The 26,969-nt window shown below is 45.6% G+C and overlaps 1 protein-coding gene across 2 annotated transcripts in view; it reads right to left on the bottom strand.

Moving 5' to 3' along the window:
* LOC144682607 (interleukin-13 receptor subunit alpha-2-like) overlaps window positions 1–26,969 on the bottom strand; it is a 62,930-nt gene that overhangs the window by 14,566 nt on the left and 21,395 nt on the right. For both annotated transcript variants that reach the window (XM_078545098.1, XM_078545099.1), the window contains exons 2-4: window positions 24,283–24,437; window positions 16,953–17,107; window positions 8,580–8,724 (exon numbers count right to left, since the gene is read on the bottom strand). In XM_078545098.1, coding sequence (XP_078401224.1) covers window positions 8,580–8,724; window positions 16,953–17,107; window positions 24,283–24,409 — 427 coding nt within the window. In that variant the 5' untranslated portion in view covers window positions 24,410–24,437. The remainder of the gene's footprint in view (window positions 1–8,579; window positions 8,725–16,952; window positions 17,108–24,282; window positions 24,438–26,969) is intronic.

Raw genomic sequence — 26,969 nt, 5'->3', positions numbered from 1 at the left:
CATGAGATGTGGGCATTGCTGGCTGGGCCAGGAATTTTTGCCACCTTAATTGCCCTTGAGAAGGTGGTGGTGAGCTGCCTTCTTGACCCACTGCAGTCCATGTGGTGTAGATATGCCCACAATGCTATTAGGGAGCGAGGTCCAGCATTTTGACCCAGCAACAGTGAAGGAACAGTGAGATATTTCCAAGTCAGGATAGTGTCCAACTTGGAGGGGCACTTGCAGGTGGTGGTGTCCTTATTTATCTGCTGCCCTTATACTTCTAGCTGGTAGCAGTCGTGGGTTTGGAAGATGCTGTCTGTGGAGTCTTGGTGAATTCCTGCAGTGCACCTTTTAAGTGGTTCATGCTGCTGTGAATGTGTGTCGGTGGTGGAGGGAGTGAATGTTTGTGGATGTGGTACCAATCAAATGGGCTGCTTTGTCCTGGATGGTGTCCAGCTTCTTGAGTGTTGTTGGATCTGCACTCATCCAGGTAAGTGGAGAGTATTCCATCACACTCCTGACTTGCGCTTTGTAGATGGTGGATAGGTCATGGGGGATCAGGAAGTGAATTACCCGCCACGGGATTTATATCACTAGTCCAGTTCAGTTTCTGGTCAATGGTGACCCCCGGATGTTAATAGTGGGGGATTCAGTGATGGTAATGCCATTGAATACCAAGAGGCGATGGTTAGATTCTCTCTTGTCGGTGAAGGTCATTGCCTGGCACTGATGTGGCACAAATGGTGCTGAACATTGTACAATCATCAGTGAATATCCCCACTTCTGACCTTCTTTTTCTTTTCATTCATGGGATGTGGGCTTCGCTGGCTGGGCCAGCATTTATTGCCCATCCCTAGTTGCCCTTGAGAAGGTGGTGGTGAGCTGCCTTCTTGAATAGCTGCAATCCATGTGGTGTAGATACACCCACAGTGCTGTTAGGAAGGGAGTTCTAGGATTTTGACCCAGCAACAGTGAAGGAACGGCGATATATTTCCAAGTCAGAATGGTGAGTGATTTGGAGGGGAACTTCCAGGTGGTGTTCCCATTTATCTGCTGCCCTTGTCCTTCTAGGTGGTAGTGGTCGTGGGTTTGGAAGGTGCTGTCTAAAGAGCCTTGGTGAATTCCTGCAGTGCATCTTTTGGAGCTGCTTTTGGGAAGGTGAAGGGGGGTGCCTTTTTGGTACTGCTACAATCTGTTTGATGAAGGCACTCCCAAATTACTGCGAGATAGTTCCAGGATTTTGACACAGTGATGACAAAGGAATTGCATTTTATGTGGTGTGTGATTTGGAGAGGGACTTCCAATTCTGGGTGCCACACTCAACTAGGATGTGAAGGCTTTTGAGAGTTTGCAGGGAATGTTTACGAGAATGGCTCCATGGATGAGAGTTGCATGGATAGACTACTGGGACGTTATCCTTGTAAAAGAGAAGGTTGAGAACAGATTGGAAGGAGCTGTTTAAAATGCTGGCAGGAAAAGTGTTCCTGTTGGTGGAGGGGTTGAGAACCAGAGGACAGTGATTTATGCTGTTTGGCAAAAGAAGCAATGGGGACATGTGGAAGAACTTAGTGAGCGCTTAGGATCTGGAATGCACTGCCTGAAGGTCTGATGGAGGCAGATTCAATTGAGGCCTTCAAAAGAGAACTTAATAAACAGCTGACGTGAAAAAAGATTGCAGGGCTCAGGAGAAGGGCAGTGGAGTGGGAATAGCAGAGTCACTTCTGTCGTGAGCTGATACATACATCACTAGTCCACTCCTATTCTTCTGTTCATACTTCCTATCCTCCAATATTCCTCTTTATGCTCCAAGTAGTTCCTTTTTTCTAAAAAGAGAAGTTACGGCCTGCACTCCAATCATGGTGTGTGGCAGAAAACTGCAAATTTTAACACACTCTGCTAATCACAATTCTAACTTTAAAGAAAAAAATCTCAGCCGTCCCTACTGAGATTTTTCTTGCTCACTATGGAAGAGCCAGCTCCTAACACATGATTTCAGACACACATTCCTTTCTGGGATGAAGTCAGGCTGTGCAGTACCGACATGCAAGAAGTTAGTGGCCCAAATTTTATATTAACACGGGTGGTGAGGCTATCAGTGCTCACGGTTATTACATAGTAAATTGGACAGCAAATTCCGGGGTCCGCACATGTGAAGTTGAACACGAAAATACAGAAGTTGTGGTCCAAGTTATCCTGCTCCACTACAGGCTGTGCTACAACAGCATCTCAGCATAGGCTGGGGATTGAAGAACATGAAATAGCATGAATTTGTTGTACTTACACATTAGTACTCCACTAAACTTCCCAGAAAATGTTAGGGTTGATGTACTTTGGAATAAATCAATTTATAACGGCAGTAAGTGATAATTACTGCAAAACTACCTGTCTGGCCCTCAAAATGTAATTTTACAAGTGTAGGTGCTCAGTCATTCAGAGCTTAATCAGTGTTGGAGATGTTTTTTCAAGAATTCTTTTTTAAAACTTTTTCTGTCTGCCTCTTAACTCTCTCTCTCTGTCTTAATCCAATCTGTCTTTCCCAATCTTTCTTTCACTTTCATTTAAATCTATTCTTTCATTTCCTGCTTTATGCTTCTTGGTTTAAACTTTGCTTCTCTCAGTGAGGACCCTTCAACTTGATTGGTTGAAGAGCTTCGCCATTTCTTACCCCACTCACAGACGTCACTGTAAAGGGCGCTGCATTGGATCAGACCCCAGATTAGAACTAGGCACACAAACAATTTATGAGCAGCTGTAGGTTGAGGTGAAGGGTGTGAATCGCCCCCTCGCCTCTGACCACAGAATGCAGACAACGCGTTCCTCTGAAATGTCTGCCTGTTGCTTCAGAGGCATTTACCTTGAATAGGTTTAACACCTTCATTAAAAAAAGGAACAAAGGAGTTTCATTATGAATGTATCAAATGTCTGTGCTAAATGTTCACAGAATGATACATCCGCTTATTCAATTTTTATCCAAGTAAATTCCTCAACATCAAGAGGCCACAATAAGAGGCTGGCTCTGTATGGATTAATTATTTCTTGTCTGTGAAGTGCAGTTCCAAAAATTAAAGCATAAAACTTATTAAACACCTTTAATTTGAATAGTGTGTATTTAATGTAATAAAACTTTGCCTGGGCACTTAACAGGGCAATTATCAAACAACACTTGACACTGAGCCAAAGAGGAAGAATTGACACGTGACCAAAAACTTTGTATGGTTTAAGAAACATTGTAAAGGAGGATAGAGAGAGAGAGAGACAGAGAGGGTTACAAATGAAGTACCACAGCTTAGAATCAAGATGGCTAAAGGAACAGTCCCCCATAACTGATTAGCTAACAGGAAACAAAGGTTTGGGATAAATGGGTCCCAACCATGGGTCCCCAGGTTGACAACCCATAACTAGGGGAATGTCACAGGGATCAGCGCCAGGACCTCCACTATTTATGATGTATTTTAATAGCTTTGATGAAGGCACTGAGCTTGTTGATACAAAGATAGGTAGGAAAGCAAGTTGTGAGAATCTGCAAAGGGATTAGGTTAAGTGAATGGCAAAAATTTGGCAAATTGAGTATAATGTGGGAAAATGTGAGTTTGTGCACTCTGGTGGGTAGAATAGAAAAGCAGAATATTATTTAAATGGAAAGAGACTGCAGAACACTGCAATACAGAGGGATCTGGCTGTCCTCATACATGAATCACAAAACGATAGCATGAAGGTACAGCACATAATCAGGGAGTCAAATATAATGTTGGCCTTTATTGCAAGAGGGGCAGAGTATAAAAGAAGCTACAACTGTACAGGGCATTGGTGAGACTGCACCTGGAGTACTGTGTACGGTTTTGGTTTTCTTACATAAGGAGGGGTATGCTTGCATTGGAAGCTGCTCTGAGGAGGTTCACTAGGCTGATTCCTGGGATGAGGGGTTGTCTTGTGAGGAAAGGTTGAGCAATTTGGGCCTATGCTCATTGGAGTTTAGAAGAATGATAGATAATCTTACTAAAACATATAAGTTTATGAGTGGGCTTGACAGGGTAGATGCTGAGAGGATGTCTCCCAAATAGGAGAACCTAAAACTTGGGGTCACAGATCAAAAATAAGGGGTCTCCCGTTTGTGATGGCGATGAGGAGGAATTTCTTCTCTCTGAGGGTTGTTAGTCTTTGGAATTCTCTTCCACAGAGAGCAGTGAAGGTTAGGTCATTGAACATATTCAAAGCCGAGTTAGGCAGATTTTTTATTGACAAGGGGCTCAATGGTTATGGGGGACAGGCAGGAAAGTGGAGTAAAGGCCACAATCAGATCAGCCATGGTGTTTTTGAATGGCAGAACAGGCTCGAAGGGCAGAAGGGCCTATCTGGCTCCTATTTCTTATGATCTTATAATATGGGAATGATGACAGAATGACACAGATATCAGAATACATTTTCCTTTGAAGTGAAACTGAAGAGAATGTACAGCCCGAATCAAGCAATCCTGTTCCTGAGCAATGCTAATTTAAATATTTTAATAAAGCCTCTTCCTCGCATGAACATCTTGTTGGATGGGCCTCAGACAGGCATTGGGTGGCAATTGTTTTCCAAGTTTCAATCCCCAGTGCCCTGTTTTCCAACGTAAAGAGTGCCAATTGAAAATTTCTCAATCTCCCCACCATCACCATGCATGCCTTTAATTTCTACAAAGGTTACACTAGCCTGTGTGTGTTTCTTTTCAGTCTATACACAAATATCTGCACATTGAAGCATTGAAGCTTCAATATTAAGCAGTCCGTAATGCAACTGACTGGCTCCAAGCAGGCCATCACTTCTGATAACAAACTCATTGAGGACCATTGCTGCGAATGAATGTTTCTGGCCTTGTGTACTGAAAGAATGCATACAGAAATGGCTTCAAGAGCTCAACGCCAACTTTAATGGAACGCAGTTATAACAGACCCAAAACAAAATGTTTTGGATTTCCAGCATCCGCAGTTCTTTGCTTTTATAACAGACCCACTTTTGGCAAGTGAGGCTCCAGAGTTGGAGAAAACACTAAGCAGGTTGAGTCCTGCTTGCGCTCATCGAGGTATTAGCAGGCGGAACTGAAATTCCATTTCTCATGATCCAATCCTCCAATATGAGGGAATAATCATAGAATCATAGGGCAGGATCATCCCAGGTTTGCACTAAGTGTGGTAGCGGGCGGGAAAACCGACTTTTTACCCGCTGGCCGCAATGGGGGCTTCTCACTCTATCGTCCCAATTCTGCCACATTAATTATGCATTCCTGGGAAACACGGTGTTTCCATGGTGGGCGGGCTCCGATTCAATCACCCTGCTGTCACCTCACCATGCCGGGCACCACATTTAAAGTGCAGCCGCCCACACGCCTCTCAGTGCTTCCAGCCCAGGGCTGCTGCACAGGAGACATGGCCCTGAGAGGCAAGAAGACTGCAGCCCCCAGGTTGAGTGAGACGCCCCTCGAGCGCCTTTTGGACGCTGTGGAGGCCCGCTGTGATGTCCTCTACCCCCAATCTGGCTGCAGGAGGGGTGGCAACTTCGCCACTATGGATTGGTAGGCGATGGCAGTGGTGATCAGTGCCAATGCTGCACAGAAGAGATTGTCTACCTAATGCAGATAGAGGATGAATGATCTCTTCCATGCCACCAGGGTACGGCAACCATCTCATCACTCTAAACTCACACACTCAAGCCCATCACACATTCACTGGCATCTCACTCACTGTCAGCACAAGGGACATCACCCTCCATTCTCTCATATCCATCTGGCCTCACCTCCCCTGGAGACTGCCTCCTTAGTCCTCATCATCTTGAGGCAACTTGCACAGATCAACATGTGCCCCCTCACACACCCTGGGATATCCTCCTTCCCCAGTACTACCCTCGCCCTGCAGCTTCTTCCCTTGCCTGAGGCCACTTCTCCCCTTTCCCCAAGCAAGCCCTAGCCCTGCAGCCATTGAAAAGCCACCCCACCCTATGGCTGGTCTCAAGAGACCCCTAAAAGTGATGTGGTGCTGCCTGCAAAGACTGGCGCTGATGACTGCGAGTGCTGTCTGAAGAAAGGTAGGCAAACAAACATCGAAGTCCCGAGCAAAGTGTAGCTCGCCAGGTGCATGCTTTATATACGCTGCTGTGAAACACGTCAGCATGTTTTCCCGTCAACATGGGCGGACGATCCAGCAAGGATTCTGGCGGTCTGGGCTTATAATGATATGCAGATGTTTTATAATGAGGTTCCAGATGTCCAATGACAGGAAACATGGACCGCCATTGACGGGCTGAGCGGATGATCGCAAACGGGTTTCACGACGTCGTGAAACTGATTTTCGGCCTTCTTGTTGTATTGTCTGCTCACACAGCCAAACGTGCCCGATGCCAGCAAGCATGGAAAATTCCACCCTTAGAGTCAATACAACTCAGAAGTAGGCCACTTGCCCTATTGAGCCCATGCCAGCTCTCTTTCGAGCAATCCAGTCAGTTTCATACCCCTGCTCAACTCCCATAGTTCTAACATTCTATTTCTCTCAACTGTCTATCCAATTTCCTTTGGAAGTTATTCATCATCTCTGTTTCCACCGGCCTGGTAGGCAGCAAGCTCTCAGACATTACCACTTGCTAGGTCAAAGTTTTTTCTCACATCGCCCCTGCATCTCATGGCCAGAATCATAAACCTGAATCATAAACCTCATCCTTCTTCCATCAGCTGATGGGAACAGCTTTTCTTTGTCACCCTATCTAAACCTGCCATAATCTTGTACACGGAATTGTACGCGATGATGTCGGGCGAGCGTCATGTTGTCATCGCGCACTCGTGCGATATTTTGGTCAGCGGGCATGCGCGAGAGTTGGATACACGCCCAACACCGGCAATTAAGAGGCCTATTAAGGCCACTACAATAATAATTAACTGAGATTTTTTTTTCTTGCCCGGCCAACGTTACAGTTGGCGGGTGGGCGAATCGGCCAGGCGGCCTTAACATTTTTCAGGAAACCTCATCCACGGGCAGGGCGAGGTTTCCAATATTAATTTTTTTTTAAAAAATAAAAATGTTTGAACCGAATTTTCATCATCCGTATGTACCGGTGACTGACTCTGATGCGTGGGCCATTTATTTCAGGTTTTCAAAACCTTTATCCTTTGCATTTAAATTCTTCAGCTCCCTGCCGTCAGGGAGCTTTCATTCCGCACTCCCCCCGTGCCCGCGCTGACTTCAGCGCTCGCCCTCCTCCGGCACTCCCCACCCCGGCAGCGCTGAGCCTTTCAGCGCGCCTTTCACACTGGCTGCCCGGTAATTGGCCAGCCAGAGTGACATCACAGCCGGGGGGGGCGGGCCCATCGTGGTCAGGGGTCCGTTCCCCAGCTGCTCCCGGGCCCGCCAATTGCGGGCATCCGCCAAACTAAAAATCCTGCCCCGAGTTAATGTTTCGAGTCGATATGACTCTGATCCAGACCTGAAGAGAGGTAAAACTGTGATGGGTTTTATGCCGTTGAGAAAGGGGAGAGGAGCAGGCGGGGCAAAAGAGAAGGCCTGGGATAGGTTAGAGAGTGGGGAGATTAAATAACAAAGACATCATGGAACACAAGGCAAAGGGAGTGGTTACGATAATATTAAAGGCACAAAGCATTGGTCCACAGCAGGTGTTAAAAGCAGAAGGAAGGTCAGTGCTGCCTGAAAGCAATAACATAAGAACAAGATACAGACTAACACTTGGGAGGAAGAGATTCAAAACGGAGGACGGAGTTCACGGCCTGAAGCTGTTGAACTCAACGCGGAGACCAGAAGGCTGTAAATTGACTAATCAGAAGATGGGGTGCTGTTCCTCCTTTTTAATCTTGTACAGCTCTATTAAATATCCCGTTGACCTCCATTGCTTCAAGGTGAACAACCCCAGTGTCTCCAACCTAACCCTGTAGCTAATACCCCACATCACTGGAACATTCTGGTAAATCTCCTGTGCGCCATCTCATGGGCCCTGGCGCACTTCCTAAATCATGACGGCACAACAGTCAAATCAAAGTAAAGATGGCGCCATTCCTAAAGACATTTGCAATGAAGCCACTTTAGAATGAAGAAACATATCAGACCATTAACCCGCGCGCGATGGGCAGAATTTCACGGCCCCGTTTCGGCGGGGATGGGGCCGTAAAATGCGGCGAGACATTCTTAACCTCATCGGCTTCGGCGGGAATGTAAAATCCCGCTGCCCGTAAAATTTGCCCTCTGTGACTGAATGCCCTGCGTATAGGATACATTGGAATAGGTGGCACAGAAAAAGATTGTTCGGCCCAACAAACCCATGCTTATGTTTTTGCTCCAAGCAAGCTGCCTCCCATTAAAGATGGAAGATGTCGATCCTATAAATGTCAGTATCCATACACAAATCTTATACATATATATGTACATCGACAGTACATTAGATACATTACAGGTGGATTGCAGCAGTTTAGGAAGGTAACTCACCACCACCTTCTCAAATGCACTTGGGGATGGGCAACAAATGCTGACCTAACCATCCCGTGAAAGAATAAATAAAACATGTACACAGATACATACATATGCGCACTCACACGTTAGTTATATTCAAACAGACAGCTGCCATACCTGACGGTTGGATCTCTTCAACAGTCCAGTTACTTTCTTTTACTGTCACTTCTTTTCTGTCCAGAAGCACATTTTTAACTCGCATGGAAACACCCCTGTGTAACTCAAAAGTTTCTATGTATTCTGTGTTTGGAAGCCTGCAATGCTTAATAAATAAATAAATAAAAGGAAGACCTTTTTAGAACAGAGATGAGGAGAAACTTCTTTAGCCAGAGAGTGGTGAATCTATGGAATTCATTGCCACAGAAGGCTGTGGAGGCCAGGCCATTGAGTGTATTAGTGACCGAGATAGATAGGTTCTTGATTGGTAAGGGGATCAAAGGTTACGGGGAGAGAAGGCGGGCGAATGGGGTTGAGGAACTTATCAGCCATGATTGAATGGCGGAGCAGACTCGATGGGCCGAATGGCCTAATTTCTGCTCCTATGTCTTATGGTCTTATGGTCTTATGCTGTGATACAAGTTTGAACAATTAGTGTCATTATTGTTTGAGGGTGTTTTGTCTGTGCAAATTGGTTTCTTTTGGGCGGGATTTTCTGACCCTGCTTCAGCAGGACCCATTGCGGGCAGTGTTACAGACTATGATGGGAGGAGTGTGCAGTTAATTCTAGCCCATACTCCTTCACAGGTCACAAAAATAGCTTAAACGTTTAGTTCAACCACATAAATGGCCAATTGTTTACCTTTTATTCCCAGCATAAAAAGACTCTACGCAGACTTCTTTCAGTAAGCACACTAAAAATTGATGTATTATAAAACAAACAACTTCATAATAAAAACAAGTTAATAAACTGGTTAACATACAAGTTGTAGTTTAGAAATGTAACAATTTTCCCCTTTTAAAAAACAGATATTCGATCCCCATGCACTCACACGCAAACACAAAACAGAACGAATGAAACACAGTCCCATGCAGAGGATGAAGGATGGGAAAGTTTCTTTTAGAAGGATAAAATAAAAGATCTCGATGCTGTTGATATCTAACAGGATCCTGGGCCAGAATATTTCCCTTGTCGGGCGGGCTCGGCGGGAGTGGTCAGGGAGCTGACCGCCGCCCACGATCGGCTCTGCACCGCGATTTCGAGCGGTGGCGCTGAGCGCTACCTGTGTGGGGGCAGGTGGGGAGGGGGGGGGAGGAGGGAGAGCTGGGCCTGGTGCACAGTTCGCACACGCGCGCGCTAGAGCGCTTCAGTCTCCCTGGGGCACGGAGCTGCCTCAGGGAGGTCGAAGCGCTTTTTAAAAAAAAATGAACAAAGGCAATTAAAATTTAATGAAACATGTCCCCTATGTCCCACGAGATGGGACATGTTTTTAAATTCAAAACCAAGCTGTTATTTAATTTGGATCAGTTTTGGGAAGCGTCAATCCGCTGGTGGTTGAGGTTTCCTAAAAAAAATGTGAAGGCCGCTTGGCCTTTTTGCCTGCCCGCCGACGGTTAGGCTGGACAGGCAAAGTCAATTTGAAGTCAATTAGCTCGTTAATGGCCTTAATAGGGCTTTCAATTATCGGCGGACGTGCAGCCGGCTCCAGCACGCGCCCGCCGAACGAAATATCGCACGAGTGCGCGATGACATTGGGACGCACGCCCGACGTCATCGCGCATCATATTAATCCCGTGCGTGTCGGGCCCTGTAAAATACCGGCCCTGGGCACAACAGATCTGAATGTTCTTTCTGATGGATTTGTTGGTGAAACTGCCCTTGATGACTCTTAATTATCACCACTTTGCAGACTTTCAATAAAAACAGATGATGTATTCCAAAGAGACATTTCTGAGGAAAGGCTTATCCCACTTTAGGCTGCATGAATCACAAATGTGAGGCACAGGGAGGGAAAGAGAGAGTGTTTTCCTGGCAGCCTGCGTCTAAAGCCCTCCCACACACACTCACTGATTAATAGTCTTAAAGATCAAGGCCGGTATTTTCCAGCCTCGTTTCCCACCTCCCCACCCCTCCCACGGCAGAGCCATTGAAATCTCCCTTCCCATCGGCGAGACCGGGAGATCCCGCCAGTGTGACGGGACCGGAAAATTCCGGCCCAGGACGTTCAAAGGATACATCCCTTAGGCCAGGTGTTTTCAACCAATCAGCAAGAGTCTTAATTTAGCCCGGCAGCAGCAGTTCTTTTTTAACTCAGACGTACAAAGAATTTCTTTCTCCCCTCCCCCCCCACCTCCCCGCACCGAGGTGTTCTCCGCTGGACAGCTATCCTGACCCGTGGTTTCTTGGAGAATGGCATGTTCACAGCCCCAAACTAATATTGCAAACTTTTTTAAAAAGTAACTCAGGAGGAAGAATGTCCAAAATTCAGTATCCTTTAAATTTTTCCAAAACTGGGTTCCTCACAACAGGAGCGGAAATTGTGGCGAGCCAGCCAAAAGCCCGTTGGCTTCGGTGGTACCTGTAAATCCTGACGGCGAATGGCACAGGAAGATCCCACCGTATAATACAACAGCGAATGTGCTTCAAATATACTTAACTGGCTTTGAGGTATCCGGCAGCATTCATGGGACTCGTTTCATTATTGTTACTTTTAAAAGTGTGGCTTATTAATATGGAATGGCTGCAAACATGTGGTTTTAGAGAAGCATGAGCGGTGATTTTAACTTGAGGTGGGCCTTAGGCTTCGGGCCTTAGAATCGCAGGGCAGGATTTTGCCCCCGTCGGGCAGGCTCGGCTGGGGCAAGTGGCAGCGGCCGGGAAGCCGCGATCAGGCCGTGGCCACAGTTTCACGCTCGCGGGCCAACTGAGGGGGAGGGCGAGCGGAGAACGTTGCGCAGGTGCGCACAGGAAAAGCTCCCTGGGCCACAGAGCTGCCTCGGGGAGCTGAAGGTTTTTAAAAAATTAAAAGCAAAGAATTTTGAAATGTTAAAAAAACGCCTCCCCTGATGCGACTCTGTCACGCGAGCAGGGACGACTTATGAATGAAATGTAAACATTATTTATTTATTTATTTATTTTTGTTTGTTTGCTGTTGGAAACCTCGTCCCGCCCGCCCAAAGGCCGCTTGGCCTTTTCGCCTGCCCGCCGACCGTAAAGTTGGACGGGCAGCGAAAAATTGATCTTTATTATTACTTTAATGGCCTTAGTAGGCCTTTGAACTGTCAGGGGGTGCACTGCCGACTCCTGCACGGTACCACCGACTGAAGTACCGTGTGAGTGGCGGGAGAATGGGGTTGAGAAACTTATCAGCCATGATTGAATAGCGGAGCGGACTCAATGGGCCGAATGGCCTAATTTCTGCTCCTATGTCTTATGGTCTTATGGTCTTATGGAGTGCTCGATGACGTCGGGATCTTGCCTGATGTTATCACGTGTCATCTTATGCTCGTTCTAATGGTTACAGCACAGAAGAAAGCCTTTCGGCCCATTAAGAATCACTTACCTAGTCCCTTCCCCATCGCCCCCACCCCTCCCCCGTAGCCCTGCAAGACTTTTCTCTCCAGATAACAATCCAATTCCCTTTTGAAAGCCATGATTGAATCTGCCTGCAGCACACTCCCAGGCAGTGCGTTCCAGATCCTCACTGTGTAAAAAAAAAGTATTTCCTCATGTCTTCATTGTTTCTTTTGTCAATCACCTTAAATCGGTGTCCTCTGGTTCTCGATCCTTCCACCAATGGGAACAGTTTCTCCCTGTCTACTCTCTATCTGTCCAGTCCTCTCGTGATTTTCAGCAACTATATCAAATCTCCTCTCACGCTTCTCTTCTCCAAGGAGAACAGCCCCAGCTTCTCCAATCTATCCACATAACTGAATTCCCTCAACCCTGGAACCATTTCTGTAAATCTTTTCTGCACCCTCTCGAATGACTTCACATCCTTCTAAAGTGTGGTGCCAGAACGGGGCACAATGCTCCAGGTTTATTTTGACTTCCTTGTATTTGTGCTCTATGCCCCTAATTATAAAGCCCATGGTCCTATATAAACCGCTCACTCAAATTTCCCTGTGATTTGTGCCAGGTCCCTCTGTTCCTGCACCCGCTTTAGAATTGTATGCTCCATATTACCTCTCCATGTTCTTCCTGTCAAAATGAATCACTTCTCTGCATTAAATGTCACCTCCACTTGTCCATCCATTCCACTAACTTGCTTATGTCCTTTTGAAGCTCTACAGTGTCCTCCTCATGGTTCACAATACTTCCAACGCAGAATTTTTCACACGCTGTGCAGGCACGCGTCCAACCCACTCGAGTGTGAAACAGTGCGTGGTGACGTCGGGTGATGTCATCGCGCACTCACACGATATTGCAGCCGGTAGGCGTGCACAAGAATCAGAAGTGCGCTGACCGACAATTAAGAGCCCGGTTAAGGCAATTAAAGTTGTAATTAACGGGGGACTTTTCATTGCCCGTCCAATGTTACAGTTGGCGGGTGGGCAAATCGGCCAGGCGGCCTTTGCATTTTTCAGGAAACCTCATCCACGGGCGGGATGAGGTTTCCGTTATTAAATTTTAAAAATTAAAAACGTGTGGACAGGATTTTTATCTTGTATGTGGTCAGGTGAGTGATTCTGATGGGTGGGCATTTTTTCTGGATTTTAAAATCTGTTTTTATTGCATTTAAATTCTTCAGCTGCCTGAGGCAGCTGTCTCTGCCTTCAGGGAGCTTTCATTCTGCGCTCCCCCCCCGTGCCTGCGCTGGCTTCAGTGCTCACCCTCCTCCCACCCCTACCCCGGCAGTGCTGAGCCTGTTAGCGCACATTGCACACTGACTGGCTGTTAATTGGCCAGTCAGCGTGAAATTGCAGTCAGGGGCCAATCGCAGTTGGGGGTCTGTTCCCCAGCTGCTCTTGGGCCCGCTGAGTGCGCGTACCCACCAAATTAAAAATCCTGCCCCAAATTTTGTTTCATCCACAAATTTTGAAATTTTGCCCTGTACATCCAAGTCTAGATCATTAACACATATCAAAAAAAGCAGCGGCACTAACTCTGGCCTCTCAGGAACCCCTATATAAACAAAACCTGACCACCACACTGCTTCCTGTTATTCAACTAGTGTTGTCTCTGCGCTGCTACTGACATTTCAATTCTATGACGCTAACCTTGTTCACGAGTCTGTTGTGTGGCACTTCATCAAATGCCTTACGGGAGTCCAAGTACATCGCATCAAGAACATTACCCTTATCAAAGATAAAAGCAAAAAACTGCGGATGCTGGAAATCCAAAACAAAAACAAAAATACCTGGAAAAGCTCAGCAGGTCTGGCAGCATCTGCGGAGAGGAACACAGTTAACGTTTCGAGTCCGTACGACTCTTCAACAGAGCTAAGGAAAAATAGAAGAGAGGTGAAATATAAGCTAGTTTAAGGTGGGGTTGGGACAGGTAGAGCTGGATAGAGGGCCAGTGATAGGTGGAGATAACCAAAAGATGTCACAGACAAAAGAACAAAGAGGTGTTGAAGGTGGTGATATTATCTAAGGAATGTGATAATAGGTGACATTAAGGGTAGAAAGCAGGACGAGCAAGTGACAGATAGCCCTAGTGGGGGTGGGGTGGGGCGGAAGGGATCGAAATAGGCTAAAAGGTAGAGATAAAACACTGGATGGAAATACATTTAAAAATGATAGAAATAGGTGGGAAAAGAAAAATCTATTTAAATTATTGGAAAAAAGGGGGATCGGAAAGGGGGTGGGGATGGAGGAGAGAGTTCATGATCTAAAATTGTTGAACTCAATATTCAGTCCGGAAGGCTGTAAAGTGCCTAGTCAGAAGATGAGGTGCTGTTCCTCCAGTTTGCGTTGAGCTTCACTGGAACAATGCAGCAGGCCAAGGACGGACATGTGGGCATGAGAGCAGGGTGGAGTGTTGAAATGGCAAGCGACAGAGAGGTCTGGGTCATGCTTGCGGACAGACCGAAGGTGTTCTGCAAAGCGGTCACCCAGTCTGCGTTTGGTCTCTCCAATGTAGAGGAAACTGCATTGGGAGCAGCAAACGCAATAGACTAAATTGAGGGAAGTGCAAGTGAAATGCTGCTTCACTTGAAAGGAATGTTTGGGCCTTTGGACAGTGAGGAAAGGGGAAGTAAAGGGGCAGGTGTTGCACCTTCTGTGGTTGCATGGGAAGGTGCCGTGGGAGGGGGTTGAGGTGTAGGGGGTGATGGAGGAGTGGACCAGGGTGTCCCGGAGGGAACAATCCCTGCGGAATGCTGCCAGGGGGGTGAAGGGAAGATGTGTTTGGTGGTGGCATCATGCTGGAGTTGGCGGAAATGGCAGAGGATGATCCTTTGAATGCAGAGGCTGGTGGGGTGATAAGTGAGGACAAGGGGGACCCTATCATGGTTCTGGGAGGGAGGGGAAGGTGTGAGGGCGGATGCGCGGGAGATGGGTTGGACACGGTTGAGGGGCCCTGTCAACCACTGTGGGTGGAAAACCTCGGTTAAGGAAGAAGGAAGACATGTCAGAGGAACTGTTTTTGAAAGTGGCATCATCAGAACAGATGCGACGGAGGCGAAGAAACTGAGAGAATGGGATGGAGTCCTTACAGGAAGCGGGGTGTGAGGAGCTGTAGTCGAGGTAGCTGTGGAAGTCGGTAGGCTTGTAATGAATATTGGTGGACAGTCTATCACCAGAAATTGAGACAGAGAGGTCAAGGAAAGGAAGGGAAGTGTCAGAGATGGACCATGTGAAAATGATGGAGGGGTGGAAATTGGAAGCAAAATTAATAAATTTTTCCAGGTCCAGATGAGAGCATGAAGCAGCACCGAAGCAATCATCGATGTACCGGAGAAAGAGTTGTGGGAGGGGGCCGGAGTAGGACTGGAACAAGGAATGTTCCACATACCCCATAAAGAAACAGGCATAGCTGGGGCCCATGCGGGTACCCATAGCCACACCTTTTATTTGGAGGAAGTGAGAGGAGTTTAAGGAGAAATTGTTCAGTGTGAGAACAAGTTCAGCCAGACGGAGGAGAGTAGTGGTGGATGGGGATTGTTCAGGCCTCTGTTCGAGGAAGAAGCGGAGAGCCTTCAGACCATCCCAGTGGGGGATGGAGATGTAGAGGGATTGGACGTCCATGGTGAAGAGGAAGCGGTTGGGGCCAGGGAACCGGAAATTGTTGATATGATGTAGGGTGTCAGAGGAATCACGGATGTAGGTGGGAAGAGACTGGACAAGGGGAGAGAGAATGGAGTCAAGATAGCAAGAAATGAGTTCCATGGGGCAGGAACAGGCTGACAAGATCGGTCTGCCGGGACAGTCCTGTTTGTGGATTACCCTTATCAACCCTCTCTGTTAACTGATCAAAAAACTCTTGTCCCCCTCCTGACCCACCTGATGACACCTTCGCCCACCAGACTCGTACCCTGAACCTGACTGTATACCACTCCCCCTCCGGCTGCAATACAAACAAAAAATGCCGGAAAAGCTCAGCAGGTCTGGCTCTCTTCGAAACTCTGTTTCTATCTCCATGGATGCTGCAAGACCTGCTGAGTTTTTCCAGCATTTTTTGTTTCTATTTCAGATTTCCAGCATCCGCAGTATTTGGCTTTCATCTCCTCTGACTGTGACTGTTTCCTCCTATCACTAGTACCCTGAGCTCCCCCACCACCCCCTCTGAGGACTCCACCAACGACGCCATTGTCCCCACCCCCTAAGACCCCCCATCCTTTCCCGGACATTCCTCCTTCCATGGACAGCGCCCCCCCACCCCTCCACCACAACTTCTCCGTACACCGTCTCCACCTTTCCCCTATAAGCCCACCTCCCCTATCCAGCCTTGGTGCAGCTTGTGAAACAGGCACCCAAAATCTTGCAGCATCACTCTTAAAGGTAGGCGATAGCGGCATCTACGTAACTCAAAGTCCTTGATGATGTAAGGCTCGCCAGGCACATGCCACTTATGCAAGTTGGGAAACAGACCGTTCTAATTATCCACTGTTGGGGCCCCTAATTTGGTGCAGGAATGTGATTCCAACTTTTATAAGCATTCATGAGATGCAAATGGGATTGCCGACATAGATCAGCGGGAAACCTGAGCCACCTTTAACCCACCATCAAAGTCGGGAATTCCAAACTAATTTTCCGCCAGCAGGAAAACTTTTCCCATCACGGCAAATTCAGTTCCTCCACCCACCACAATTCCCACCGCTGGTGGGTGCACAAAACTCCGCCCCCCTGTGCTCAGTTGTGCTGTGGAGGTCTTAGAGAGGGGAGGGAAAAGTAAAGCATTTTTTTTTTTATTGCCAGTTGAATGTGGCATCTATGGTAACTTTGCTGCTGTTGACAGCCAACCTCTTAAAGGGAAATTGGGGCCTTTCTGGAAAGTGGAGATATACGATGGATACTGAAAGTCACGTCTCCAAAATGAAAGTTACAAATAAACTATGAAATATTGGAATTAGGCTTTGACATAATAGAGAGAAAAGAACGACATCTTACTTCCCAATCATGAGAATCAAAGTACTTATGCTCAAATAGATATCTAACGTCACTCCGATTCTTTATGTCTTCACTGAGGTTGTCATTCCAAGTTAATGTCAGCTCTCCGAGCAGTCTGTTTATAACTCTGATGTTGGTCGGTGGATTAAGTTCAGCTGTTTAAAAATGAATAAACAAAAAATAAATCAGCAAAACAAAAAGTTGCAAATGCGTAAGTTTACTTCACATTCTGGCTCCTGTTCAACATTGGCAGACAAAGAGAGAAAATGTACGCTCTCCTCGAGACTTTGTGCAGCTCTTAGCAACATAGCAAGGCAGGAAAAGTTTATCTAAGCTACTCATCATCACCTTCTATCCAGCTTCTTACTGGGATCCTGCAACCAATAGCACTGTGACCCCTTTACTGGAAAGGACACGCTGGTTGTTTGATCTGCAATTCCATCGCCCGTTAAAAATAAAAGGTTGTCAAAATTTCTTATTGTCCTCCAACACCTTTTACTGTTCTGCAAATCCCATGCCAAAACTTTTTGTAAATTCATTCCTGGGATGTAGGTGTCACTAGCTAGGCCAGCACTTACTGCCCATCCCTAATTGCCAGGACATTTAAGAGTCAATCACATTGCAGGTCAGGAGACACATGCAGCCCAGACCAGGTAAGGACAGCAGGTTTCCATTAGTGAACCAGATGGGTTTATTACAATAATCAGCAATGGTTGCATGGTCATCAGCAGGCTTTTAACTCCAAATGCTTATTAGATTCAAATTTCACTACTTGCCATGGTGGGATTCAAACTCAGCCCCCAGAACATTATCCTGGGTCTCTGGAATACCAGTCCAGTGACAATACCACTATGCCACTGCCTCTCCTCATGCTTACTAGCTGTCTCAGATTCAAAGTCTGCCCTTGAAGGTCTATAATGTGCTCTCATGCTCTCCTACTTTCTGCAAGAACAAAGTTCCAGACTAGAGAACACTTCTTCGTAACTCTGCCCTAAAATGTTCAGAATCAATCTCGTGAGAATCTTCCTGACTCATTTCAGTAATTCTATTTCTTTCCAGTAAAATAGAAACCAGAGGTAAACAGCATTATTCCGAGGCTGCCTCACCAAAGCTAGATATAATTTTAAAATCATTATCTTGGACTTGGGAGACACAACCAAATCTTTACTGGCTACCTGTAAGTACCAAACTAACAGTTTGAATGACCGAGCTACCCAAAATTTCCAGATTTCTTTTCTGCTTTGTTACCTCAAGCACATTATCAGAAAACACCTATTCCACATTAATGCTCTTCCACCAAACCTCATCACTACACACTTAGTGGTATTGAGATTTGCCTGCCACTATTGGCTAAGGTTATTCAGATCCCTTTTGGCTGTAGACAATAGCTACTGCACACAGTTTGGCCTTACCTGCAAACTTAAGCACCTTGATTGATATTCTGTCCTCTGAGACTTTATAAAAGCGATAGACGGTAGAAGCTTCAACACTGTGGGTCTCCAGTCTGTCACCTCGCCATACACAACCAACCTTTTCTTTCTACCTTTCAGTCATGCATCAGTTTTCAGGAATAGCTTGCCATCTATCCATCCAGTACCAATTATATGGGATACTGTTAAATGCATTGCTACAACCCAGGTAGGTAACATTAACTCCCTCATCTTTGTGTCAATGGCTATGTGACCCCATCAAGTTCCTGAAAGTTAGTCAGACATGACGTACCCCTTAGAAACTTAAGATAGCTTTTCCTAATCAACCAGTTAACTTAACATCTGTCATAGGGAAATGTTAGAAGCTATTATTAAAGAAGCTATAGCAGGGCACTTGGATAAGTTCAAGATAATCAGGCAGAGTCAACATGGTTTTGTGAAAGGGACATCATGTTTAACCAACTTATTGGAGTGCTTTGAGGAAGTAACATTTGCTGTGGATAAAGGGGAACCAGTGGATGTACTGCACTTAGATTCCAGGAGGCATTTGATAAAGTGCCACATCAAAGGTTATTTTGGAAAATAAAAGCTCATGATGTAGGTAGTAACATATTCATATGGAGAGGAGATTGGCTGGCTAACAGGAAGCAGAGAGCAGGCATAAATGGGTCTTTTTCAGATTGACAAGATGTAACAAGTGGTGTGCCACAGGGATCAGTTCTGGGGCCTCAACTGTTTACAATTTATATAAATGACTTGAATGAAGGGATGGATGGGATTGTTGCCAAATTTTCTGATGACAAAGATAGGTAGGAAAGAATTTTGTGAAGAGGATATAGAGAAGCTACAAAAAGATATAGATAGGCTAAGTGAGCGGACAAAGATCTGGAAAATGGAGCATAATGTAGGAAAATGGGGAATTGTCCATTTCGGCAGGAAGAATAAAAGAGAAGCATATTATCTAAATGGTGAGAGATTGCAGAGATCTGAGATTCAGAGGGATCTGGGTGTCTTAGTGCATGAATTGCAAAAGGCTAGTATGCAGGTACAGCGAGTAATTAGGAAAGCCAACAGACTGTGAGGGGAATTGAGTACAAAAGTAGGAAGGTTATGCTTCAGTTATACAGAGCACTAGTGAGACCACATCCGGAGTACTGTGTACAGTATTGGGCACCTTATTTAAGGAAGGATGTAAATGACCATAAGACATAGGAGCAGAAATTAGGCCATTCGGCCCATCAAGTCTCCTCCGCCATTCAATCATGGCTGATAAGTTTCTCAACCCCATTCTCCCGCCTTCTCCCCATAACCTTTGATCCCCTTACCAATCAAGAACCTATCTATCTCAGTTTTAAATACACTCAATGACCTGGCCTCCATAGCCTTCTGTGGCAATGAATTCCATAGATTCGCCACTTTCTGGCTAAAGAAGTTTCTCCTCATCTCTGTTCTAAAAGGTCTTCCCTTTATTCTGAGGCTCTGACCTCGGGTCCTAGTCTCTCCTACTAACGGAAACATCTTCCCCACGTCCACTCTATCCAGGCCTATCAGTATTCTGTAAGTTTCAATCAGATCCCCCCTCATCCTTCTAAACTCCATCGAGTATAGACCCAGAGTCCTCAAACGTTCCTCATATGTTAAGCCTTTTATTCCTGGGATCATTCTCGTGAACCTCCTCTGGACCCTCTCCAGGGCCAGAACATCCTTCCTGAGATACGGGGCCCAAAATTGCTCACAATATTCTAAATGTGGTCTGACCAGAGACTTATAAAGCCTCAGAAGCACATCCCTGCTTTTATATTCTAGTCCTCTCAAAATAAATGCCAACATTGCATTTACCTTCCTAACTACTGACTCGACCTGCAAATTAACCTTAAGAGAATCTTGGACTAGGACTCCCAAGTCCCTTTGCACTCCAGATTTCTGAATTCTCTCCCCATTTAGAAAATAGCCTATGCCTCTATTCTTCCTACCAAAGTGCATGACCTCACACTTCCCCACGTTGTATTCCATCTGCCACTTCTTTGCCCATTCTCCTGACCTGTCCAAATCCTTCTGCAACCTCCCCACCTCCTCAATACTACCTGTCCCTCCACCTATCTTTGTATCATCTGCAAACTTAGCCAGGATGCCCTCAGTTCCTTCATCTAGATCATTAATGTATAAAGTGAAAAGTTGTGGTCCCAACACTGACCCCTGCGGAACTCCACTAGTCACCGGCCGCCATCCTGAGAAGGACCCCCTTATCCCCACTCTCTGCCTCCTGCCAGACAGCCAACCTTCTATCCATGCTAGTACCTTACCTCTAACACCATGGGCTCTTATCTTACTGAGCAGCCTCCTGTGCGGCACCTTGTCAAAGGCCTTCTGGAAGTCCAAGTAGATAACATCCATTGGCTCTCCTTTGTCTAACCTACTCATTACCTCCTCAAAGAATTCTAACAGATTTGTCAGGCATGACCTCTCCTTGATGAAACCATGCTGACTTTGCCCTATTTTACCATGCACTTCCAAGTATTCTGAAATCTCATCCTTAATAATGGACTCTAAAATCTTACCAACGACCGAGGTCAGGCTAATTGGCATTGGAAGCAGTTCAGAAAAGGTTTACCAGGCTAATACCTAGAATGGGCGGGTTGTCTTATGAGGAAAGGTTGGACAGGCTATGCTTATATCAGCTGGAGTTTAGCAGAATAAGAGGTGACTTGATTGAAACATATAAGATCCTGAGGGGACTTATTTTTTGATTCATTCATGGGATGTGGGCTTCGCTGGCTGGGTGAACATTTATTGCCCATGCCTAGCTGCCCTTGAGAAGGTGGCGATGAGATGCCTTCTTGAACCGCTACAGCCCATGTGGTGTAGGTATACCCACAGTGCTATTAGGAACAGAGTTCCAGGATTTTGACCTAGTGACAGTGAAGGTACAGTGATATAGTTCCAAATCAGGATGGTGAGTAACTTGGAGGGGAATTTCCAGGTGGTGGTGGTCCCATCTAGCTGCTGCCCTTGTCCTTTTAGGTAGCAGTGGTCGTGGGTTTGGAAGGTGCTGACTAAGGAGCCTTGGTGAATTCCTGCAGTGCACCTTGTAGATGGTACACACTGCAGCTACCGTGCGACAGTAGTGGAGGTCATGCTGCACCTGTATAGATTGTTTAGGCAACACTTGGAATATTGCATGCAATTCTGGTCGCCACATTACCAGAAGGATATGGAGGCATTGGAGAGGGTGCAGTGGAGGTTTACCAGGATGCTGCCTGGTCTGGAGGTTATTAGCCATGAGGAGAGGTTGGAAAAACTCGGATTGTTCTCACTAGAGCAACGGAGATTGAGGGGCGACTTGATAGAAGTTTACAAAATTATAAGTGGCATGGACAGAGTAGATAGTCAGAAGCTTTTTCCCAGGGTGGAAGAGTCAATTACTAGGGGACATAGATTTAAGGTGAGAGGAGAAAACTATAGAGGAGATGTGCGGGGCAAGTTTTTTATGCAGAGGGTAATGAGTGTCTGGAATTCGCTGCCAGAGGAGGTGGTGGAAGCAGGTACGATAGTGGTGTTTAAGAGGCAGCTTGACAAATACATGAATCGGATGGGAATAGAGGGATACGGATCCCGGAAGTGCAAAATGTTTTAGTTTGACAGGCAATATGATCGGCGCAGGCTTGGAGGGCCAAAGGGCCTGATCCTGTGCTGTACTATTCTTTGTTCTTTGTTCTTTGAACTGGATGGTTGTGGATGTGGTGCCAATCAAATGGGCTGCTTTGCCCTGGGAGGTGTCCAGGTTCTTCAGTGTTGTAGGAGCTGCAATCATCCAGGCAAGTGGATAGTATTCCATCACATTCCTGACTTGTGCCTTGTAGATGGTGGACAGGCTTTGGGGTTTTCAAAGGTGAGTTACTCGTCGCACAATTCGTAGCCTCTGACCTGCTTTTGTAGCCACAGTATTTATATGGTTAGTCCAGTTCAGTTTCTGGTCAATTGTAACCTCCAGGATGTTGATAGTAGGGGATTCAGTGATGGTAATGCCATTGAACATCAAGTGGCGATGGTTGAATTCTCTCTTGTTGGAGATGATCATTGCCTGACACTTGTGTGACACGAATGTTACTTGCCACTTATCAGCCCAAGCCTGGATATTGTCCAGGTCTTGCTGCTTTTGGGCATGAACTGCTTCAGTATCTGAGGAGTCTGAATGGTGCTGAACATTGTGCAATCATCAGCAAACATCCCCACTTCTGACCTTATGATGGAAGGAAGGTCATTGGTGAAGCAGCTGAAGTTGGTTAGGCCTAGGACACTACCCTGAGGAACTCCTGCAGTGATGTCCAGGAGCTGAGATGACTGACCTCCAACAACCACAACCATCTTCCTTTGTGCTAGGTACGACTCCAACCAGCATAGAGTTTTCCCCCTGATTCTCATTGACTCTAGTTTTGCTAGGGCTCCTTGATGCCACACTCGGTCAAATGCTGCCTTGATGTCAAGGACAGTCACTGCCACCTCACTTGACAGGGTGGGTGTGGAGGGGATGTTTCCTCTTGTGGGAGAATATAGAACTAGGGGTCCATGTTTAAGAATAAGGCGTCGCCCATTTAAGACGGAGATGAAGCTAAATTTTTTCTCTCAGAGGGTCGTGAGTCTTTGGAACTCTCTTCCCGAAAAGGCAGTGGAAGCAGAGCCTTTGAATATTTTAAAGGCAGAGGTGGATAGATTCTGGGTGAGCAAGGAGGTGATAGGTTATCGGGGGCATGGGGGATGCAGATTTGAGGTTACTGTAAAATTGCAGATTTGAGGTTACTTATTAAATTGCAGAGCTGGCTGAAGGGGCCGAATGGCCTCTTCCTGCTCCTTGTTTGTACGTTCATATCAACCACTGTCCTTCCAAATGGTTGATAATAGTATCCTTCATCAGAGTCTCAACTGTTTTCACCCCAATTGCAATAAGTCTGTAACTTGAGAAATCATTGCCTCTTTTTATAAAAGTGGGGGTCACACATTTGCTACTTTCTAATCCAGCTAATGTTGCTCGATTCCAATAAGCTCTGAAGAAAATGTTGCATTTATTTAACATCTTTCATACCCTCAGGACACCTTAAATTACTTCACAGTCAATAAAATTATTTTTGAAGTGTTGTCAATTTTCTAACATTGTCAAGTATGGCAGCCAACTTGCTCCCAACAGCAAGGGGATGAATGACTAGCTAATCTGATTTTTGGTGATATTGGTTGAGGGGCATGTATCAGTCTCTTCTAATAATGCCATGGAGCTTTGTACATTCACCTGAACGGCAGCATTCCCAGTTCACCTGAGAGATGGTGTGTCCGAAAATGCTGCACTCCCTTGCACTACCAAAGTGTCAGCGTAGCTCAAGAGTCTGTAGTGGGGCTTAAATCTACAACCATCTGACTGAGAGTCAAGGGTGCTACCATTGAGTCGAGGTTGTTAGCCATGGATGCCAGTGGGAGGATTTGAAAATCTCCTCAGCCAACTCTACCAATGTCAGGGCTCAGACAACTCCTCAAGCTTCCTAAAACTTTCTCTCCAATGCCGTCTGGTGATACTAAGACTTTCCAGTCTGTACTCATCCATGTACTTCTCTCTCGGCTTAGACAGGTCTCATCCTTTTTCAGTAGCTAATGGTCATACCACAATGATTTAGGAATTCCCCTACTTCCTGTAGGTAGGCAGCAGGCACGCCAGTGATGGATTTTACCTGTCCCCTCGCCTTCAAACCCACCTACAGGTTAGCATAAAATCCAGCCGGTAAACAGGCATTTCGAGCAAGATGGGCATTTACTTGGGAAGGAGGGACATTAAGGAATATGGAAATGGGGTTAAAAAGATGGAGCTACCGTTGTTAAAAGGAAATGAAAAAAACAGATTCTATAACTTTACTTACTAAGGTTTGCCAGGAACTCCAGGCTTCCATCGCTTAAGGCAGTTGTTAAAACAAAGGAAATTGCAAGGCAAGGTGCCAATCGGTACATAGTGGGAATCTTCAGCAAAAGTGCTGCCTGTTGTGACATAAGCTCAGATGCCAGGTAATAAAACTCCCTGAAAAAAAAAAGAAAACAATATCACATAATAAAAGTGGAAGAAAAATTGTAAATACAGTTTTGAAATAATGGATTTTTACTTCTATTTATAGAAGTTAAACTTGTGGCTCGCAAGGGAGTTAAGACCGGTAAACTCTCATTCAGGAGATTATACCTCTGACAGTGTCAGCCTGGATTGTATGCCCATGCCTTTGTGTCAGAGGTGACTCAGAATACCATCCCCTGAACCACAGCTGACCAACTGACCAATCATGTCAGAGAGGAAGAGGAAGTTACGAGCAGAAATGAACATGGGAAACAACTGGACTCAACAACAAACTTTACAAAATAGTGAACAGAAACTATTGTGTCAGTCTTCTGCATTCTGAAAAATAGAATCTGCTACTATTAGTATCATTTTTTCCTTTGGTGCTGGAGATTGTCTCTTGCAACAAAAATAATGATGGGAACTTCAAATTCCAATGGTCCCTATCCAAACATTTTAAGTTGATGTGTGGCATCTGAAATAGGTCAGACCAGCCCCAAGTAGGGTCGCCAACTCTTCAGGATTGGCCTGGAGCCTCCAGGAATTAATGGTCAATCTTCTGAATCACAGAATTGTTCCAGCACAGAAGGAGGTCATTCAGCCCATCATGTCTGCACCAGCTGTCTAAATGAGTATTATGAATTAGTGCCATTCTGCTGCCTTTTCTCCATAACTCTTGCACATTGTTTCTATTCAAATAATCATCTAATTCCCTCTCGAATGCCTTGATTGAACCTGCCTCCACCACACTTCCAGGCAGTGCACTCCAGGTTCCAACCACTCGCTGTGTGAAAAAGTTTTTTCTCATGTCGCATTAGTTTCTTTTGCAAATCGCTTTAAATCTGTGTCCTTTCATTCTTGATCCTTTTATGAGTGGGAACAGCTTCTCCCTGTCTGCCCTATCCAGCCGCCTCATGACTTTGAACACCTCTACCAATTCTCCAGGACACTACCCTGTGCAACACTGGAGAAAAATCATAGAGATATTAAAAACTATTGTATTCCTGTCATTTTCTTTGAACATTTCTCTTTACCAGATTTATAAACTGTTGAAAATAGGAAAAAATAGGCTGTTTGGCTAACAGTCAAGCATCATCCAATTGCGTAATGAGTCTTTGTGCTTTCCAATTGGCAAAGGAAGGCAGTGCGTCACAAGGTTGGATGTGTTGGCCGACTAATGGCTGGGGTGTGGGGACAAGTCATGTGAATAAACCCCCAGGAATACCTTTAATTACAGTTGGCTACCCTAGTCCTGGCAATTACATACCCAGGCCTTTCATAAGTACAGTACAAAGTACTTGCAGATACCATGTATCATACCAGATACATAACACTGACTCTCTGCAGGGACATCAAATTGGTTCTCTCTTGTAAGTAAAAGGGATTATCTACATATTTTAAACACTATAGGACAAAGGACCATCTTCAATTCCAGCAAAGGCAAACAAGTGATAGAAAAGTACTCCAAGCGTAGTTTTCCCTTAATAATATACTGTCGGTTTTAGGTCACTTGTCCTAAGATCTCCTTATGTGGCTTAGTGTTAAATTATGTTTGATAGTGCAGCTGTGATGCGCTTTGGGGTGATTTACCATGCTAAAGGTACTATATGAACACAAGTTGTTGTTGTAAAAAAGTAGAATGACTATTCATAGAAGGTTTAATGCTTTTGCACAGCCAACTCTCTGTTCATTATGATAAAGCAGGTGTTAACCTGTCTTTTTTTTATTCATTCCTGGGGTGTGGGCATCATTGGCTAGGCCAGCATTTATTGCCCACCCCTAATTGTCCCTGTTCTGAGGGCATTTAAAAGTCAACCACATTACTGGAGTCACATGTAGGCCAGACCATTATGGACAGCAGCTTCCCTTCTGTAAAGGGCATTAATGAACCAGTTGGGTTTTTACAACAATCAGCAATTGGTTTATGGTCATCATTAGACATTTTTAATTCCAGGTTTTTTTTCTCCAAATTTCACCATCTGCCATGGTAGGATTCAAACCCCAGTCCCTAGAGTATTACCCTGGGTCTCTGGAATACTAGTCAGTGATAATGCCACTATGCCACCACCTCCCCTGGAGGTCTCTGGAGTGGGGCATGAATTTTCTGGCCCGGAGGCGAGAGTGAGACCCACTGAGACATTGTTATCACCTCAGGAGGAGGTTCTTTCTGTGAGGAAATCAGGGTGGGTTACTGTAAGGTTTAGGCTTACTCACTGACTGATGAACCATTGTGACCTAAGAGGTGATGCCATCCACTCCTAAAATTTTCGGACTATGCGAAAAAATATATTTGCGGAGGAATGTAAGATATAGTGGGGCTGAACACAAAACACACGTCTACCATCTAACTCCAAATCATGAGATACAACACCATATATTGGTCATTATGCCATACATTTATTGTACACAGTACAAACAAGGGTAACTGCATGAATCATGAACAACAAAGCCTCAAGTAAGTTACAATTAGCTGCAGAAGTGAGAATATTAATCACATTCTAATGA

Source organism: Cetorhinus maximus, chromosome 7, assembly GCF_964194155.1.
Source record: "Cetorhinus maximus chromosome 7, sCetMax3.hap1.1, whole genome shotgun sequence".
In the NCBI taxonomy this organism is placed as follows: Eukaryota; Metazoa; Chordata; class Chondrichthyes; order Lamniformes; family Cetorhinidae; genus Cetorhinus; species Cetorhinus maximus.
Note: the sequence above shows the minus strand (reverse complement) of the source record. Positions and strands in the feature narration are given on the sequence as shown.